Genomic DNA, 20,225 nt, shown 5'->3' with positions numbered 1-20,225 from the left:
GAGAGACTCTCACACAGCTATGGAAGGGGAGGGTCCACTCCTTTATTATACTCCTTGCTTAGGTAACATCACTGCTTCTGACACTTTAAAGTCTTTGAGACGTGGTAGCTACTCCTTATCATAACAATTGCTATAGTCCTGGTAGGACAATGTGTCAATCATACGGTGGTCTCTACGGGCAGACCTTCCAAGAACTTAAAAGTCCTAACTCAGTAATGCATAATATTCTCATGCTGTTTCTATTCCCTCTGATAGATGCTTGCAGAGCAACACTGATATAATTTACACAATTAGTGTTCCATTATTAAAAATACCCAAATCCTAAAGGAGTTTTTGTTAGTAGAAACGTGACGTTACCGCTAAACAAGTAATAAAAGAGTCAACCCCTTTATAGGAAATTTATAGGAACATTACCAAACACAAACATCCCACACTTCCACAAGGCTAAGTTTTCTAAAACTAAAAACTTAAAATTTTATACTTAACTATAACCCATATACTTTGGAAAATAAAACTCAGTTTTAGATATTTTTAATAATCTATTTATTTTTCTTCTAACTAATGTATCATTGTAAAACTTCAAACTCATACATCTTATGACTCAAAAATACCTGATATTCTTAGGTGAAACAAAGTTCTCTATTATGTATAAGTGACAAAAGGGTCTTGCCATAGCTAATAAAATGGGAAGATATCCAAATTATAACAAAATTCAATAGAACAGCATTTCATTACTGATTATTTATTTAAATTAATTTAATGGCAGCTTTCAACATATAAAAAAACTTTATGGTCACCGCTGAGTATATATATCAAGCAGTTTGCCACCATCATACACCTAAGGAAGAATAAAAATCAGTACTATAAGTTATTTTTTTCATTAAGAATTATTAGATACAGTACTTTTAAAATTTGTTCATGTTATGTTAAAAATTTAAGTATTGAAGTTAAATGTTCTGTTCAAAATGTTTCCTAAATAAATTCTTGAACTGAAATTATCTTTTGCAGTCCTGCTTCTTAGTTTGCATTCTGTGATTAAACTTGCATTTTTAGCAACATGAACTAAAGTTTGGTGATTGTTCTGATAACTTTTCTTTAACAGAAAGAGTTAAAAAAAAAGAAAAGAAAGAAAAAAGACAAATGAAAGGTGTGATATAGACATTTATGAGTGGTAAAAATTCTGAAGAAAAACGATGTATAATGTACGTAAGTATACTCAATATATCATAAAATTTCTGTCTTCAAGATATATTTTTGCATCAACTAATAATTATTTACTAGATGTGGCTTACCCAGACATAGAATTTTCAGAAGATAGATCACATGTCGAGGACTCTTCAGATCTTGTGCTGGTTTTCTTTGTAGAGAGATCTAAAACTCCATCCCCTGTAATTGATCAGAAAAGAAAAAGATTCAATAAAAGTTTTAAAATGTAGGCACTTTTTTGTCACTACATTTATTCAACAATTTATCATTCTTCTATTTCTACTTCTTGCTTTTAATGTTCATTTAATGGCTTCCTTAACACAGAGTTAACTGTGCTAAGATAGGCAGTGATTCTTTGGCAAGAAAGGAATAAAGAGAAAGTTTTATCAACTGAAAATATTCAATTCTGAGACTATTATGGAGAATTGGACAAAAGAAAAAATACATGTAAATCAGTTCATTAGTGTTCCTATTACAAAGGTAATTTAATTTTATTACATAAACTTCTTCAGTTATTCTTTCCTAATTTACTTTTTTTTTTTAAATGAGCCCCTGATCCACTTTGTAGTTTTTATACAGTTGCCTTCTGGGGAGAAGAGTTTTGTTTATGGAAAGAGAGAGATGCAGGGGAAAATAGAAAAGAAAATACGAGTAAGAACACAATATTTGAGAAAATCTTTCCAAATCGCACAATTTAAAGTAAGGTATTCCAGTTTTTGGATACTATGATTATATTTATTTGTTAGAAGAAAGGAGGAAGAGAGAGAAGAAAAATTAAAAACTCATTACAGTTCAATTATCTATTGAATGGTTTTTGAACTATTTGTATGTGGTACTTCAAAAAGAAATGGGCAATCATTAATCCCACTAAATATCTCCTAAATTCTACAAAAGCAGACAAAATTATTGAATAATTATTATTCAAGATTGATGAATGCAAAATTAAAACAGCAACATTCTATTTTTTTAATGTGGTATGTATACTAATTTTATTGAAGCACTGGTCCTGGAGTCAGGTAGACCTGAATTAAAATTTGGTCCCAGACTCTCAAAGAGTGATCCTGAGGAAGTTACTTAATCTTTTGTCTGTTTCATTTTCCTCAAATGTAAAATAAGGATAATTAACAGAACCTATCTTCTAGGGCTATGATAAGACTCAGTTGAGAGAATATTCAATAAAGTGCTTAGCCCAACGTCTAGGACATAGTAAATAACTTGTTTCCTTACTTTCTACAATATATTTTACCATGTCCATTTTATGATTCGAATCATATAATTTTTACTTCCTTGAATTGTTCAAAGTTTAAAATTATTTTATCTTTCCTTTTTAAAAATACTGTTGATCGCATTGGTCACTGAATACAAAATTTTCAAGTGAAGAACACAAACACTTCCTCTCCTACTCTCATTATAATAGTTTCTACTGGAAAACAATCTATTTTACAGTAATACACTTCATGATGTTATTCATGATGTTATTACCAGGAGCATATTAAGGTAAAATCTAAGCACTCTGTATTATAATTAAAATGTAGTTAACATGCTACTTGAACATTTTGCTTTATGCAAATAAAATTTCAGTGTTTTAAACATGTTCTTGATTGAATGAAAAAGGTCCAAATTATAAAATGGAAAAACTGTGATACAGATCACTAAAATAATGAGCCCGTTTAAACATATTAAAATTAGCGTGTTATAGAAATCCATTATTTCTTAGAAAGGTATATACTTTTATTAATTTTATAATGTTACAAAAATAAAAAAAAACCTAAGCTAATGTACAAAACTTTATGGTTATAAGCATCACTTCAGTATCTATGTGATCATTACAAGAAACCATTAAAATAAATGCATATTGTCTTGGCAATAAATAAGATTTTTATATTTAACAACTGAATTTAAATGACTATATGTTAAAAATATTTAATGCTAAATAGGTCCTTATCATTGCAATGAAACAGTTCAATAGAATCAGAAAGTCAATGTCTGCTCTGACACTAAATAGCTAACAATATGACTACAGAAGTCACAATTTCTATAAGCATGTTTCTTTTGATTACAAAATATATATAGTGAATCTTGTAGTACCTACCTCATAGATCATAAGGAAAACACAATTACAATGTTATTTTTTAATCATATTTGTTATACAAAATATTCTAAGCTTCTTTGTGCAGTGTTAGGCTAGAGGATTAGGCTATTAAAACTCCTGGACATCTTGTAAGTATACATATGTATAACTGAAACCCACTAGGAATGTTATATATTGGTTGAGATCCTAGAGGTCATCTAGTCATGGGATCACAAAGTTAAAACTTTTTACAGATGAGAAAACTGAGGTCCAGAGATATTAAGTGATAAATACATTTTCTGATAAAGATTTCAAATCTACACTACTTAAGAAACAGATTCTACTTTGTAAAGAGCAATTTCCCCAATAAATAAGTGATTAAATGATGACTAGGTAATTTTCAAGTGAAGAAATCAAATAGTTTAAAAAACTTCATGGGAAAAATCATCTAAATTCCAAATAAATAAGAAAATTGTAAATTAAAACACTGCATACCTACCAGAATGGTTAAAAAAGACTAACATTGTTGGAGGGACTAAAAACTAAAAACTCCTAACAAAAACAAACACATTTCAGAAGCTGATTCTAAAAGATCTAAGCAAGCTAGAGTGTCAATATTAGCAAGATTAAATTTTACAAGAACAAAGATTTTTATAGAATTTTAGAACTGGGAAAATATAAGCTTAGAAGAAACCTGTTTCATCAGGATAAAATACCAAAAACTTCTACAGGTAACAATCAGACTAGTCTGAAACAGAGGTATTTGTAATTTCTCTCTACACTTAGTGCTAACTAGATAATATCTAAAATACTGCTTTAAATTCTGGATATAATATTTCAAGAGACTTCACTAACTGAAGATTATATGGAGTAGGTTAAACAGTAATTAACAACAGAATTAAGCCATACAACTATTGGTTAAAGGAAATAGGCACATTTGGCTAGGAAAAGAAAATGCTTGAGGGAAAAACAGTTATCTTTAAATATTCTTAGAGTTCCATGTCGAAGTGAGTTTACATTTTTCTACTTAGTTCCCGAGGCATAAAGAAGAAATGATGGGGATTACAGAAAAGAAGATGAATTAATGTTGAACACAAGTACAAATTTCCTAAAATCTACAGTTAACTAAGCAGAGCCTCACTTGGATATGGCTAGAGGACTCCTTGTCAGGGATGCTTAAGCTGTAACAGAATTATATTCTCAACCTACTCTAGTGAATAGGGTTGCTTGACTTTATTATAGTAGGTCATTTCAGGAGTCTTTGATTATTTCACAATAGTTACTACCAGTAGGTAGTGTGACCACATTTACAACAAAAGTAGAGGAAGAAAAATTAAAAGGTGCAGGTGAAATAATAGAAGTGATCACTTCTTTTAATTTACTACTTTGAATTTATTCTGGTCTTAGAAATTAGATATACTAATTCTTTTTATTTTTATTTTCTTTTTTAAATTTATTTAAGGCAATAGGGTTAAGTGACTTGCCCAAGATCACACAGCTGGGTCATTATTAAGTGTCTGAGGCTGGATTTGAACTCAGGTCCTCCTGACTCCAGGGCCAGTGCTCTATCCACTGTGGCACTTAGCTGCCCCCCTAATTCTTTGTAGAATACTTTGGTTGCAAAGTAAGATTAATAACTACTTTTTGGGGGGGGGTTGATTGAAGTACATAACTTTACTTCCCAGTTTTCAGCTATATATTAGGTAGGTAAAACATTAAGAGATAAGAAATATTTTATTTGTGTTCTGAATATTCTTCATAGAATTTAAATTGTGAATCACTGTAGAATTTAGAGCTCAAAAAAAATGTTGAGTGAATATACAATTTGTTCCTTTTCCTTGGGAAAAGACTAATAAGAAGACATGTTACAAAACAAAATGCTATGTGAAACAGTAAAAAATAAAATTCATATAAGCTTTTTAATGTTTTCAAATGCTTTACACACACACACACACACACACACACACACACACACACACACACACACATTTATATATGACCCTCAATACAATCCTGTGAAGTAAAAGTAAGCCAAAATGTCCAATGGTGATCATTTCATAATGTATATAAGCAATATTCTTGAGAAGAATATTTTTATGGGATAAAAATTGTGTTTTTTAAGTGCTGTTTTGATATTGGCATTTTGTTTTTAAATTGCTTGCACTTTTAATATTGGTTTTTCAATGACAGAGAGTTTAGTTCCCTTTTAGCAATCTTTTCAATTATAATGCTGTAAATGAAACTCCTCCAAACGGCTATGGATTCTTCTGAGTAAATTTGTAAGAGATCTCATAGTGATGAAAATAACAGAAAACAACGGTGCATTAGAAAGTATGTTTTGGAGTCAGTAAATCTGAGTTTAAATTTTAATTCTGCTTAATATATCTTTGTTTTAATTTCTTAATGTATAAAATGAGATGGACTAAATGACCTTTAAGATGTATTTAAGCTCAAAAATCTGAGCTACAAGAGAACCCTTTTCTTGAACCAGTCTAGCTATTTTATAACTTGTGAGGAAAACTGAATTATTAAATTTAGAATACAAATGACACTTTTAATTAAGTGTGGGGGTGTGTGTGTGTGAAAGGTTAGTAGGTCGCTGTAAATAGTTTTGAATTTTTTTTGCCAGCCTATAACATTTGCATTGACTCCAACGAGATTCTTTTTTTTAAAACAGGTTTTCTCTTAAGATTACAACAACTTAAGTTATTTAACTAAATGTCTGCTTAAGTATCTAAACAAACATTTAATAAGAGCTTAAATTTACTATTGGCTTTAGAGATAGTCTCTTCTAAACAACAAAAATTTTATAAATAACTTTTGTTATTACCCTCATTTTTGAATATTCTCCAACCCTTCCCAACATGCCATCTCCTGTAACAAAATTTTTAATAACAAAAAAAGCTCAGCAAAACATTGTGTTTGAATTTGTACAATATTCCAAACCTTCCATAAAGACTTTCTTATCAAATAGGAGGTATTTTAAGACTTTTTTTCATGATTACAGTCAAATCTTATATTTTCTATATATCTATATCTATATCAATCAGTTATGTGACCACAAAAATATGTAGAAAATTGCTATGAATGCCTGCCCATTTCCTACCTATAGCTTTGTTGAGGGCATTTTTCAATATGTGCAGTTACCTTGTTATTGTTGCAAGTAAGAAAAAACCCATTACACTTTTAGCACATTTGCAGTCCTGGTCACTTCTACGAGTATGTTTAAGATCATCTGGTTTATTTGGATCTTATGACAACCTTTTTGTATATTCATTTTTCTCAATTTTTTTTGGCTATTTGACAAGCAAAATTGCTTTGAAGTCTTCCACTATTTGTCTCCATAATGTTTTGCAGTTTAACTAGTAGGTCTAAACTGGAGTTCTATATAGCTGACATCTCTGCTTGGCACAGATATTAAATGTTTGCAGGCTGAATTTCTGGAGCAGTTAGTTCCTTTTCACAGCTACATACAGATGTATGCTGGTTAGTCTTAAGGAAAACATAAAGGTCACTGTTTTTCTTTACTTTTGACCATGTACTTATTTTGGTTCAAACAAGTAAGATTGAAATTACTATATAATACAATGGATATATTTAAATTTGGTATTATAGATTTGCCTATATGATTCTGGAATGGTTATAAAATATGGCTAATATCAAAATAGTTATCTTTATGTCTGAAGATATGCTCTATGTTCTATTCCTTTCTTTCATTTTTTTTACTGAACCATATTTTCCAATATGGTTTGTATCATCCTCCACTGCACTCACAATTACACTAATATTTTTAAGTATTGAAGTATGTGTTGACTTAATTTGGAGCAACCTCAACAATAAATATTATTTATTGGAATGAATGGTGGCACAGAAATCCAATTATCTTTTTTTTTTTTTTTAGGTTTTTGCAAGGCAATGGGGGTTAAGTGGCTTGCCTAAGGCCACACAGCTAGGTAATTAAGTGTCTGAGACTGGATTTGAACTCAGGTCCTCCTGACTCCAGGGCCAGTGCTCTATCCACTGTGCCACATAACTGCCCCCACATCCAATTATCTTTACAGCGGCTTATTCTCAAAACTGTTTGTTTTAAAAGTTTTGACTTTTATTTTTTATGCCACAATCATTTTCCAGGTTTCCCTTTTCAACTCCATTATAAGCCTTCTCTTGTAACTAAGAAAAAAGCTTTTAAAATTCAAACACCACAAACTGCCATTGATTTTATACACACAACTATCTCTATATAATTTCTGTGTGTGTGTGTGTGTGTGTACATATTATACACATACTCATCCTGAAGGCTTTTTTTCTCTCTGCTGAATGACACTATGATAGTAGTTGTCTTCAACCCCCTTATTCTATACCAAATCATTCAGATCTTCCAAAATTTCTCTAAATGCCATTGATCTGTCATTTCTTACTGCATAATATTTCATGTTACCCTATTTTTTCAGTCATTCTCCAATTTGTTACCAGTTCTCTGATACTATCAAAAGTACTGCAGTGACTATTTTGGCACATTGGATCTTTGTTTCTGTGTCTATTTTCCATGGGGGCTATGCATAGTAGTGGGTTCAGGGTATGGACAGTCTAATCACTTTTCTTTCAAAACCCCTCCCCGCAAGTTGAAATCAAGAATAGTCAAGACTGTTGTTCCACGGCAATATTGACAAATCTTTTCAATGCCATGCTGCCGGAATGACTCCTGCTAGATTTTCTTTTAGCTTCTAGTTGCTGACATTGTTGTTTGGGGGGGGGGAATTTGATTCCTAATCCCCTTTCTTCCCCACCACTCCTCAAATTTTCTTTGCTAAGTGTAAAAGAAGAGTTGCTATGAATATTTTGTCCTTTTTTTGTTGTTGTTCTTTCATATCTTAGGTACTTTAGATGTGGTAGTGGTATTGTTGGGTCAAAGGATTATACAGTTTAATGATTTTCTGTACCCACTTCCAAAACACAGTGCCTTCCAGAATGGCTGGACTGAATCACAGCTCCACCAAGTGTATTAATGTGTTTGTTTTCCTTCAGTTCTTCTAAACAACTGCCATTATTTTCACTGTCATCTTTGCCAAACTCTGATGAGAAGGTACCTTAAAATTGAAGGTAATTTGTATTCTTTTTGTTGTTGGTGCTTGTATTTGTTCATATGGTTGCTGACAACTTTGACTTTTTTTTACTTAGAAAACTGCCTGTTCAAATTCTCTAACTACTCAACTCTTGGGAAATATTTTTTGTACTTATAAATTTGAATTATCTCCTTATATCTTTAATATCTAGGTATGCTTACATAATTTTACATCTTATAATTGTATAAATCTTAAGGTATTCTATTATGAATCACAATAGTGATTATATGATTAGCAATCACCTCAGGATCCTCATCTGTAAAATCTTAATCCTCTCTAATGATTTTCTTTAAAGAACCTAGGAACAGGGGCAGCTAGGTGGCGCAGTGGGTAGAGCACCAACCCTGGAGTCAGGAGGACCTGAGTTCAAATTCACCCCTAGATACTCAATTATCTAGCCATGTGATCTTAGGCTAGTCATGTAACCCCATTGCCTTGCAAGCAAGCAAACAAACAATCAAATGAATCTAGGAACAATACAACAATCATCTAATTCAACATAAATATTAAGTATTCCCAAAGTACATATAATAAGACTTTAAGGCATGGCTGTGTGTCCACATCACTTGGGAATTTGTCTAAAATAGTACTGGTGTGAGTATAGTTTGCAGATGTTAAACAATTAGAATTAAATGAATATTATATTTGAAGAAGAGATGACTTTCAAATGGGACTTGGCAATAGGACAAAGAAGGGGAAAGTATCACTTCATGCTTCTTTAACTTCCCTGTTTCCAGTCTAATATTCCTGAAACACCATTTTGGATCACTTCATTCTTTTGGTCGAATATCTTAATGCTCTACACATAAAAGTGAGATTCCTTATACCAAATTTAAAGCCCTCCCAACTCTGGCTCCAAGGCTGAAACCAATCTTTATGAACTTATTTGCAATTATTCATACTTTCAAACATTATATTCCAACCAACTTGTGTAGTCATTCTTCTTAAACCCATCTTGTACTCTTATTTTCTCTCTCACCTAAAATACTTTGTCCTTTTCTCTCTATGTATCTAAATTCTACTCATCCTTTAATAGTTAGTTCAAATCTATTTTTTACAGTGCTCTCTGGATCTCTCTCATCTTTCATTTATCATTTATTCAACAATTTGCCAATATTCAAAACCATTTTAAAACTGTTCTAATCATAATACAACTTCTATTATTATCTTGAGGCAGCATAGTATAATCAATGGAGAGCTGGCCTTGTATTCCAGTTCCACCTCAGTCACATAACAAGTTGTGTGACTCGTGGCAAATCATCTAACCTCCAGGTGTCTGCAGGTAATTCTGTAACAACTGTAAATTGCAAAGCAAAATAAGCAGTGGCAGATGAAATTCTTTCCTAACAGTTTTCCATGAACTAGTTTAAATTCTACCAAAAAGTTACTTTAAGGTAGAAATTATATATCATAATTATCCTTTATGGCAATGGTCTCCAAACTTTTTAGATCATTTACCTCTTTTAGTAAAAAAATTAGTATACCCTCATTTATATATATAACTTATAAATATCATATGCATGTTCCCATATATTAAAAGACATAATGCAATTTTTTAAAAGTTTAAAATAATGATGAAATAAATTAGATTAGAATTACTTTAAATATTTATTTTATTTCATTATTTTTATTAATGATATGGAAAACTTTTGTACTTTCATTAAAAAATTATGGAATCCAATACTTTGGAAAGTAAACTACCTCACCTCTATCTCATTTAGTCCCTCTCTTCCTTCAAGATAAAGAAAGTTTTCCTGATCCTTTCAACTGCTAGAACTCTCCATTTTAAAGGTCTAGTTATATGTTTATTGCAAAATGTCTTTTGCAAGGGCTACCATAGTTGAAAAAGACACCTCAAAAATAGAGATCCAAATGAAAGAAACAAATGGTAGCTTGGTTAATAAATAATATTTTTCAATCCTATTCATCACATATTGAAATCTGGCTAGTAAAATTCCATCTTCCCTGTTCCTGGGAGGGATAGGTAGGGTATGCTTCCTGGAAGTCAGGTGGCAGGGTCAAGAGGGTAGTTCTTCCAGTTGGGGAACAGGGGGTTATGGCAGGGCTAGATAGTAAGGGACGGTGGTATAGTATAAAAATCACTTGGATTTCAGTTAGTCTCCTCCATAAGACTTAATTTCTTCAAGTTAAAATGGTAGGGGGTAAGCTGGATGGAAGATATTCCTTCCATCAATGGGTCTTTATATCCTATACTCAGATAGGCCCTGATTTCCTTGAGATTGCATTCATCATTTAATTTCAATGTCTGATTAAAGTCAATACTTCTCTCCTTTGCTTGATATTACTGCTACCTGCTCCTGATCTCACTATGCCTTCTGAAGCCTCCCTTGATCTCCTAAAGTGTGACTGGAGGAGTTGGGTAATAGGGGGGGAGGGTAAATGATGACAGGAACATGATAGGTCAAGGTGGGAAAGGACAACCTGTTTATGGAGGAGTGCCCATGTTTGGGAATTCATGTTAACCTGTACCAGTCACAGTCAGGGAGAAGGGAGAAAGAAGTGCAGAAATAGGCAGTAGCTACAAGTACAATAAAATGAATGCTTTTCTTTTTGATTCCAATTTTCTGTATATGGCAATGGATTATCTTTGTATAGCAAACAGTCATGAAAACATTCAACTTTGGAGACCATTGGTCTAATGGATTTTTATAATGGACATCTTTTGTATAATAATTGATGACTTAATATCTGTGATTGGGCAATTATTAAAATTATGAAAAATCTAGTAGTTATGTTTTACTTATGAGCTTTGCTGAACCATTTCATTTTCCATATGGTTTCTCCTACACTGTCACCCATTTCTTACTTTTTCTAAACTAGGTTCTTTCCTTTCTTCAAGTCCACTTTCCTCCCAAATGATATGTAACTACCTTGAACCTATTACTGGGGTTTTTCCCACCCTGTCTCTCTCACATGCATGCCATGCCTTCATAGATTAGGATTTCTGGAAAAAACAAGGAGAGAAAACAATCTTAAAAGTGTCTCAATTGTAAAAATAACCCAACCTTCAAACTTAACGTATTTCATAGTTTAAGATGCAAGATGAAATCATTTAGCATGAAAAAATTAATGATACCTAATCTCAAATGAGTCCTTATTAATGCACAGTAATCCATGTTTTCAATCCTTCATCGATCCTATCACACATACCCCATATTAGCTAATCCAGACATTCTCTTCATGCTACCCCATGAGTTAGTGAAAATTGTGAATCACATTTTTAAAGAAATGCTAAAAAATGGTAGAGGTCCAAAGCAAAAATAAATTTAAATAGAGATTGGTATTATAATTGTTAGCTTTCAAACACCTTTGCAGTCCCCTTATATTATCATTTATAATCTGACTGAAAACTATTAAACTTTATCTTACTCTAATTTGTCAATTTATGCTAGATTATCAACTTTTTGAAAATGAATCAAAAAGGTTTTACCATTTAAGAAATATTTTACACTATTTCAATTGAATGTTCATGTGACACAGGCTCTGCCTTGAACCATACCTTCCTCTGTTACTGCTTCAGTTTGCCAATGTTGTTCTTTGGTAACCAGAAAAGAACACAATTCTCTAGATGAAGTCTGACAAGGATAGAGTTTAGTGGGAACATCATCCTTAGATGGTGTATCCTTAGATACAATGCTGTTCTTTTTTTTTTTTTTGCTTCTGTGTCACACTGCTGACTCATATTTGGTCCTGAACAGGTTCAATACCCCACCCCAATATTTTTCTCAACAAGTGCAACTTGTCCATGTCTCCATTTTATATTTTTTTAGATCCTAGTACATTAGATTTATACTTAATTCCTTTTATTAGATTATGTTTAAAACTATAGTTTGTCAAGATTCAGTGTTTGAGCTACTCCTCACAATTCTGTGTCACTACAAATTTGATGATGGTGCCTTTAATGAAGGTGGTGATGAAAAAGTTAAACAGATCCCTAGGGCTATTCTGCCACAGACCTTCAGCAATGCTGACAGCAGTTCTGAATCCTGATTCTTTTTTCATCTAACCCAAAGCTCTCCAACTTCTCCACAAGAATAGAATAAAATACTTTTATCAAAAGCTTTGCTAAAAAGCTCTCTATTTATTCATTTATTATTTTAATAATCCTACCAAAAAAGGAAGAGTCATGTGTTATGACATTTTTGATAAAACTATGCTAACCCACAACTTCCCTATCTTCTGAGACTCTTTAATGCCTTCTTTCTTAAACTATAAATTCACTTTGCATCAAAAATATATGCATGTCCCAACAGGCTCTTTTTTCTGTTCTCTATATACTTTAAAGTTATGTACCATGGGCTAATTATTTTTACACAGATAACTCAATCTTAATCTTGAACTTTAGTTCATCATCAACAGCCTATGGGACATATCTTTACTAGCATCTGAGACTCAGATGCTAAAGGAGAATGCATTATTTCATAGTATCAGATGCTAAAAGAATGCAAGAAAATGGTAGAGGTTTCTTGATGGCACCTCTAGTATTATACGTCACTTAAGATTTGTGCTTTCAAAAATCATCCTTTTCCTTTACTCCACTCCCATCATTATCTCTCTCCATTGCCCTAGTTCAATTGCTCTTCAATTCTTACCTTTGAGTACTATAAATACCCGATTGTTTTCCTAGTTTCTAATCTCTCTTCTTACATAGAGCCACACGATTAATATTCCTAAAACATTAGGTGTGTGATCATGCCATTCCCCTGCTCAAAAATGTTCAGTAGCTTTCTGTTGCCTAAATGATGAAATAATAAATTTTGTAACCTAACATTTAAAATTATCAATCAGGCACTAATATACTTTTCAGACATTACTCCCCACCTTTAAATCCTCTCTATTACACAGTAAAACCATTCCACTACTTCCTCTCCATGACATTTCCCAACTTCACATTCACATTTCTCATCCATAGGATTATGGCAGGGCTAGATAGTAAGGGACATGATTTCAAGATTCAATTCTAAAAATCTTTCCTGATTTGTGAATCACAAATAATCTGAGTAATACATGTTAAAGAACTTTAAGATTCTACTTCATACTCAGACTGGCAAAGATGATAAAAAAAAAATGAAAATTGTTGGAAGGGTAACAAAGACAGGCATATAAAACTTCTATTGGTGAAACTTGAGTCATTCTAAAAAGCAATTTGGAATTCTATACCAAAAAAAAAATCACTGAACTGCACATATTCTTTGATCCAAATATAACACTAGTAGGTTTATAGCCTGAAAATCTAAGAAAGAGGGGAAAAGACCCATATATACAAAAAATACTTAATAGCAGTACTTTTTGCAAGCGCAAACAAATGCAAAGTAAGAAACATCCACAACTCCAGAGAACCAATATGGAAGCATATTACTTGCTCTTGACAGAGGTTTGTGTCCATTGGACACAGACATGACACGCGTGTAAATATTTGCCTTGCTTAACTTTGCTTAATTATTACTTTTTTTTAAACTTCTAAATGACACCTTGGGGAAGAGAAGACAAATTATAAGGCTAGTAAGAAAAACAGATCATTATAGCATTTGAAAAAAGGGGATAGTTTTGAAACGAATGTGCTGAGTTCATCATATAATTTAGAAAAAAATATCAAAGCAGTATTTCATATACAAGTCCTTTCTTTTTTCCCTTATGAAAAGCTCATGTTTTCAATATTTGCCAAATTCAGAAAAAATTACTAAAATAAAGTTTATTAATCTGATGTTCTCATTAACAATATTGAGAGTGTTAATTTAATTTAGTTCTTCAGGATTCACAAAATGATTTAGGATGAAATCTTTTTTTAAAATATCACTTGGTGAAAGATAATGTTAGGAATGTTCTGTGGTACATGATACACAATAAAGTGGATATTTAATCTTAATCTCAATGCCCTATTCCACTCCTTTCTATGACCTTAGTTTACTACAAGTTCACCACAAGTTTTATACAACTTGCTGAAGGGTTTCTTTGATTTCTCCTGACATCTATCTCACAGAGATCATTGGATCTATGCTTATGCCATGTCTCATCTACCTTTTTTTCCCCCTTCATTTACCTGTTAATGTATTTTTATTCCTGTTCCTCTTCAAAGTTCCTCAGCAGTTCTATGTTACAATTTTTCATTTCCACTATGTTTCTCTCCACTGTCCTTTGAGTAAAAATCCTTTTTTAATTCTTCAGAGATTTTCCTATTCCATAGTTTACAGCCATACAAACAGGAAACAAGCATGCTTCATTTTTGCTCAGGTCAGTCTACAATTTTTTTCTTTCACCTTTTCTGTTTGGGCCTAACTCACAGCCCATATGTTCTGTTTGTCTGTATATCTATCCAAATACATGACATGATGTGCCAACACAATATTACATGAAAATAAGAGCATGAGGACTTAAAAATGGAGAAAAAAGCCCTCAAGCCTTCTCCCATGCCAAAGCTCTACCATGACAGTAGTGAATAACTTGGGTGTCTCCTTGTTTTATATTTTGCCTTATCACAAAGTCCTTGAACATTATTTGTTATATCTAAAGGAATCTTAAGTGATTTTGACATAAGGATGGGAAATATGCTGTTGGAAAAGTACATTTATTTGGTCATTTTGCTCTTTTTAAAAAAAACAGCAAAAAAATTTTAGTGGGATTTTACATACTTGAAATATTTCAGTTAAATGACAGATATGCAATGGTTTATGAGGCAGAATGGAAAATAAAATGATTAATTCATGGTATTGCTGACCTAAGTGGAGGGAGCAAAACCTTATAATATGCTTTTCACTAAGTTCATCATTCTCCACTAAAAATCATAGATACTAAAATAGAAATATATGAAATTCCATGCAATTTCTTTTCATCATCTATAGTACTTTTTACCTGACCAATTATGTTAAGAATTTTCTTTAGGGGGAGGGCAGCTAGGTGGCACAGTGAATAGAGCACCGGTCCTAGAGTCAGGAAGACCTGAGTTCAAATCCTGCCTCGACACTTTGAAATTACCTAGCTGTGTGACCGTGGGTAAGTCACTTGACTTCATTGTCTTGTAACCCCCCCCCAAAAAAATTCCCCCCCCCGAATTCTTCCAATGGTGTTATTAAAAGTAATTATTTTAAGTGAGCATAATTTATGAAATTTGAAACCCACTTACTGTTACCCACACCTCATATGTGAATATACTTCTTTTGGTAAATTCAGAATACAGACTGGTGGGTTAGGAGAAAATTGTGAGAGGAAAAATACTCCAATGGAATTTGAGCAACTACTAAATGTCTATGTCTTTTGGATTCAGAGAACCCAGACCTATCTAGACTTTAAAAATGAAAAATTCTGATTTCACCCTCTTTCTTGTAGACTCAGCTGAGTATAAATGGGAATAATGTGAACTAAAGCTGGCTAAGGCTAAGTTTGTAATATTCTAAAGATAACAGAAACCCAAACAAAGGGAAGGGCCAGACTGAGTAGCAAGACTAGTAAAGAGGCTATTTCTGTCTTCCAGGGAGCTCAGCTTGACTGGATCGTAGAATAAGAAAAGTAGTGATAATGAAGCAATACTAGAAAAGTCATAGGATAATAAGTGGTTCAAGGAGTTACAACTTTATTCACTAGGGAATATGCAGCCCCTAGTCTGCTGGACTTTGTATAAATAATTCTGGTAGTTGTATGAAGAAGGGATTGAAGGAGGAAAAGAACAAAAGTTGGGAAAACCTATTAGGGGACTATTATTGCACTCGTCCACACTAGTGATAAGAGCTTTCAGGAGGTTAGCAATGAAGATACAGCAAAGGGGACTCATGTCAGAGATATTATTGGAAATGATAGAATACATAAGTAGAAAGAAAGTCAAATAAAAATCTAACGTCTGATTGTGGAAGACAAGATTAAAGTAACAGACAGAAATAGATTGAATAGAGATGTTTTGTAGGCGTAGAGTTCTGAGCTTAGGTCGGGGTTAGAAATACAAATTTGTGGAATTGTGCATAGAGCAAATATATAAGTGGTAGCAGTTAAAGTGAAGAGACTTCCAGGGGAAGGAGTATATATAGTGAAAAAGATAAAATGTCTCAAATGCCAGATTTTTGCTGAATATCCATATTTTAAAAGATTTGCCTTTGATCTGGTAGAAGTCAACAAAAGTAGGAGATAGGACAATGTGGTACCTCTAAATAATCTTAAAGATAAAAAGGATATGAACTAAAGAGTCCAGTTTACTTGCATTGGTATGCTTTGAAAAGTAAAGGGTGAAGCTAGATTGCAAAGGACTGAGGAACATAAAAACAAGAGAATTTTAAAATGACCAAATGCTCTTGGGTTATCATTTTAATAATAACTTTTATGATTTTTTAGATTGAAAAGGATTCCAGGGAGGAAAGTCTTTTTTTACTTAAGAATTTTGATCATGATGATGACTAACCATTATTCTAGATGGGCAATGATAAGTATGCTACTTATTCTCCTGACAAGTGTGTGTCTCCTAATAATACTTCAGATTCAGTATAAGAATAAGACATACATTTTTTGGTTATGGTCAAATGTGGAAATTTTACTGTGCTATGCCTATTTGTAAGAAGAGGTTTTTTTGGGGGGGGATAATAATAATGTTTATCCTTCATTTTAATTGTATTTTTTTTCCACTTAACCTTTTCACAAAGGTATGGAAAGAACCCCCATAACAAATATCAAGGAAAACGAGCATAATGGAAGTTGTCTTAACACAATGTCACTTAATTGTAGAAATTTCCTTGTTACTTCAACTCATTCCAAGTCTCTCTTTTATCACTGAGTGTATTGAAACACACTTATTTTTCTTTCTTTTTTATGTGTTTTTCTTTTGCAACATGGCTAATTTGGAAATGTTTTACATGAAATTACATATATAATTGATATTATGTTGCTTGCCTTCTCAAGGGATGGAATTTGGAGCTCAATATTTTTTTTACTAAAAATTAATGGGTTTTTTTTAAATGTAATCTGGAAATATTTAACAGAATAAAACTTATTAAAAACCAGTCAATTTCTTAGAGCACAATGGTTAATATATTCATACCATAATTTTTTAGTCATTTTCTTATTGATGGGCACCCCTTTAATTTCCAGTTCTTTACCATAACAAAAAGAGCTGTTACAACTATTTTTTACTTGATCTTCCATCTTCTGGGGATAATAATGATGTTTGTCCTTCATTCTTGAAGAAGACCATGACATCAGGAAGATGATACCATGACAAGCATGTGAATTGGATTTGAGTGAGAGGGTGCAAAATCACCAACATGACTTTCTTCCAGAGCCATCTGGGTCTAGTGGTCAGATCTGAATCAGGACAACTGAAGATGATCCTGGTTGTGAGGCAAAGGTCACACAGGTAGTAGGTATCTGAGGCTGGATTTGAACTCCTGTCCTCCTGACTCCAAGGCCAATGCTCTTTCCACTGCACCATCTAGCTACCCCCAGGGGTGTAGACCTCATAATAGTGTTATCTCTGAGATTGTATAGCTTAATGATTCTGGGGACATATTTCCCGATTTTTTTGCAAAACGGCTGAACTAATTCACAATGACATAGAAACTGCTTAATGTTCTTGTTGTACTACAGTCCTTCCAACATTTTTCATTTTCATCAACTTTGTAAATCTATCAACTTTGTAAAGTGAAATCTAAGAGAGTTGTTCTAATTTGCATTACTAATTCATTAATGATTTGGAGCATTTTGGGTTTTTTTTAGGATTTTGCAAGGCAAATGAGGTTAAGTGGCTTGCCCAAGACCACACAGCTAGGTAATTATTAAGTGTCTGAGGCCGGAATTGAACTTGGGTACTCCTGACTCCAGGGCTGGTACTCTATCCACTGTGCCACCTAGCCACCCCTGTTTGGAGCATTTTTAAATTGATCTTTTGATGGTTAGGATTTCTTCCTTTTCATCTTTGCCTATTCCTATTCTTTGACTATTTATATCACCTGGGTTAATTCTTCTCCTAAATTTGAATCAATTTTTTCTACATTTTGCAAATAATAATAATAATAATAATAATAATGATGATGATGTAATGGTGATGATGGTGATGACAGGCATTTATGTGGAATTTAAAGTTTACAAAAATACTGCTTGTACAACGACATTATGAGATGTATATATATGCTATTATTCATATTTTACTGATGAGTAAACTGAGGTTGAATACTGAGTTTTGACAGGACACTTTATATTCAGCTACTTGCCTTTATGATCATCTTCTGTACATGCCTTTAAAATTCTTAACCTGCTTAAAGAGAAACTCCTAGTGCCAGTACATGGCACTAACAAAAGAAATTTATTTTCCAAATATGAGATTCTTGTCATTACCCATTTTATCTAAATCATATTTTTTGAATCAGGAATTCCCTGCTAATGTCACATTTCATTCCTAAGTAACCTTCTACAAAATCTCTAAGTTATGATAAAAGTCAAATTTGCTTCCTTGCATAATATTATTTAATTCTATCCTGAACTATATGTAGTGTATAATGTTGGATAACATGAGTATGTTGCATTTTTCTCACTAGAATGTAAACTCCTTGAGGGTGTAAGATCTGAATCTTAATTATCTCTGTAACTGCCCCAGCAGGTTGCATTTAATTAGTAGTTTGTGAATGAATATACAGACTGGAGAAACAAAAATGTACTTGAAACCTACGATTTGACACATTTACAGTACTTTACAATTTACAAATCTTGTGGTGAGCTTCCTTATATGCTCAATTGGAATACATAAAAATGATGTTTTTAAAGACCAAAATAAACTAAATGAGACCAAATTACATGAAAATAAGAGACAGAATGGCACCTATCAGCAAAGGGACAATTGAAGTGAGAAGTTATTCATGTGTTAATTCTAAATGTAATCTAAAGAAGGGTGAAAAAAACTGGAAAATTTATAGTAGCAATAAAAACCAAATTTATTCACCAATATGTTAAAAAAAAAGTGTTTTTGTAAATAGGGGGAAACATAAAAATCTTCATTCCTTTTTGGTTATCTTTCCATTTTTATAAATAGTATCTTTTTATGAAAAGAACATCAATTCACTGGGAAATAATTCCATTTGGCCATAATATAAAGGGTGTTGCTAACAATAATTGTAAAAATCTAGTTTCAAATCCTTCATTATACTTGCCAGTTGTATAACCTTAAATTTTTTAAGCTTTCTGAATCTTACTCCATTTAGAAAATGAGATTAATATTTTAAAAAATTCACCTGAGAGTATATATGTATATGAAGAAAAAGTCTTTGCAATCCTTTATGAGCTCTGAATTAATGTGGGATCAATATTATAGAAAAATTTAAAAATTTCATAGTATTTTAAAAAGTATATAATAAAATTAATAATCCAACTATAGCCTTAAAAGAAATGTTCAGCATTACAATTATAGTGGTCATTCTGCACAAGCAGCATGAACCCATCAAATATTCAAGTGGTTAACAATATTGTTACTCTGTTCACCTATTAATATGAAAGAAATAATCATGTCTTCTTTTTTCAACTCATTTCCTCTCCCTGGGACTTAGGTTTTTTCATCTAGAAAATGAATGTTTAATTAATTTTACTTTTTAATGTTTTTTCTCGTTCTAGAATTCTATGATTCATAGAGATGGTACCAAGGAAATACTAATACTTCCTGACTCTCTCTCTCTCTCTCTCTCTCTCTCTCTCTCTCTCTCTCTCTCTCTCTCTCTCTCTGTAATAAAGTAGAATAGCAGATATATAGTCACAAGTGCACTGAATCTGAAATTTGGTTCTGCCTTACAATATATGCAATCTTGGACTTATCAGGGGGCCTCCCTGGATCTCATCTTTAGATG

General features: G+C 32.3%; 1 protein-coding gene across 8 annotated transcripts in view; it reads right to left on the bottom strand.

The window, feature by feature from the left end:
- LCORL (ligand dependent nuclear receptor corepressor like) overlaps positions 1-20,225 on the bottom strand; it is a 149,439-nt gene that overhangs the window by 36,382 nt on the left and 92,832 nt on the right. For 7 of the 8 annotated variants that reach the window (XM_074229724.1, XM_074229719.1, XM_074229718.1 and 4 more), the window contains one exon: positions 1,293-1,386. The exons of the other annotated variant lie outside the window; for it this stretch is intronic. In XM_074229724.1, the coding sequence (XP_074085825.1) occupies positions 1,293-1,386 (94 nt within the window). The remainder of the gene's footprint in view (positions 1-1,292; positions 1,387-20,225) is intronic. 8 annotated transcript variants of the gene reach the window in all.

This window comes from Macrotis lagotis, chromosome 3, assembly GCF_037893015.1.
Source record: "Macrotis lagotis isolate mMagLag1 chromosome 3, bilby.v1.9.chrom.fasta, whole genome shotgun sequence".
NCBI lineage: Eukaryota > Metazoa > Chordata > Mammalia > Peramelemorphia > Peramelidae > Macrotis > Macrotis lagotis.
Note: the sequence above shows the minus strand (reverse complement) of the source record. Positions and strands in the feature narration are given on the sequence as shown.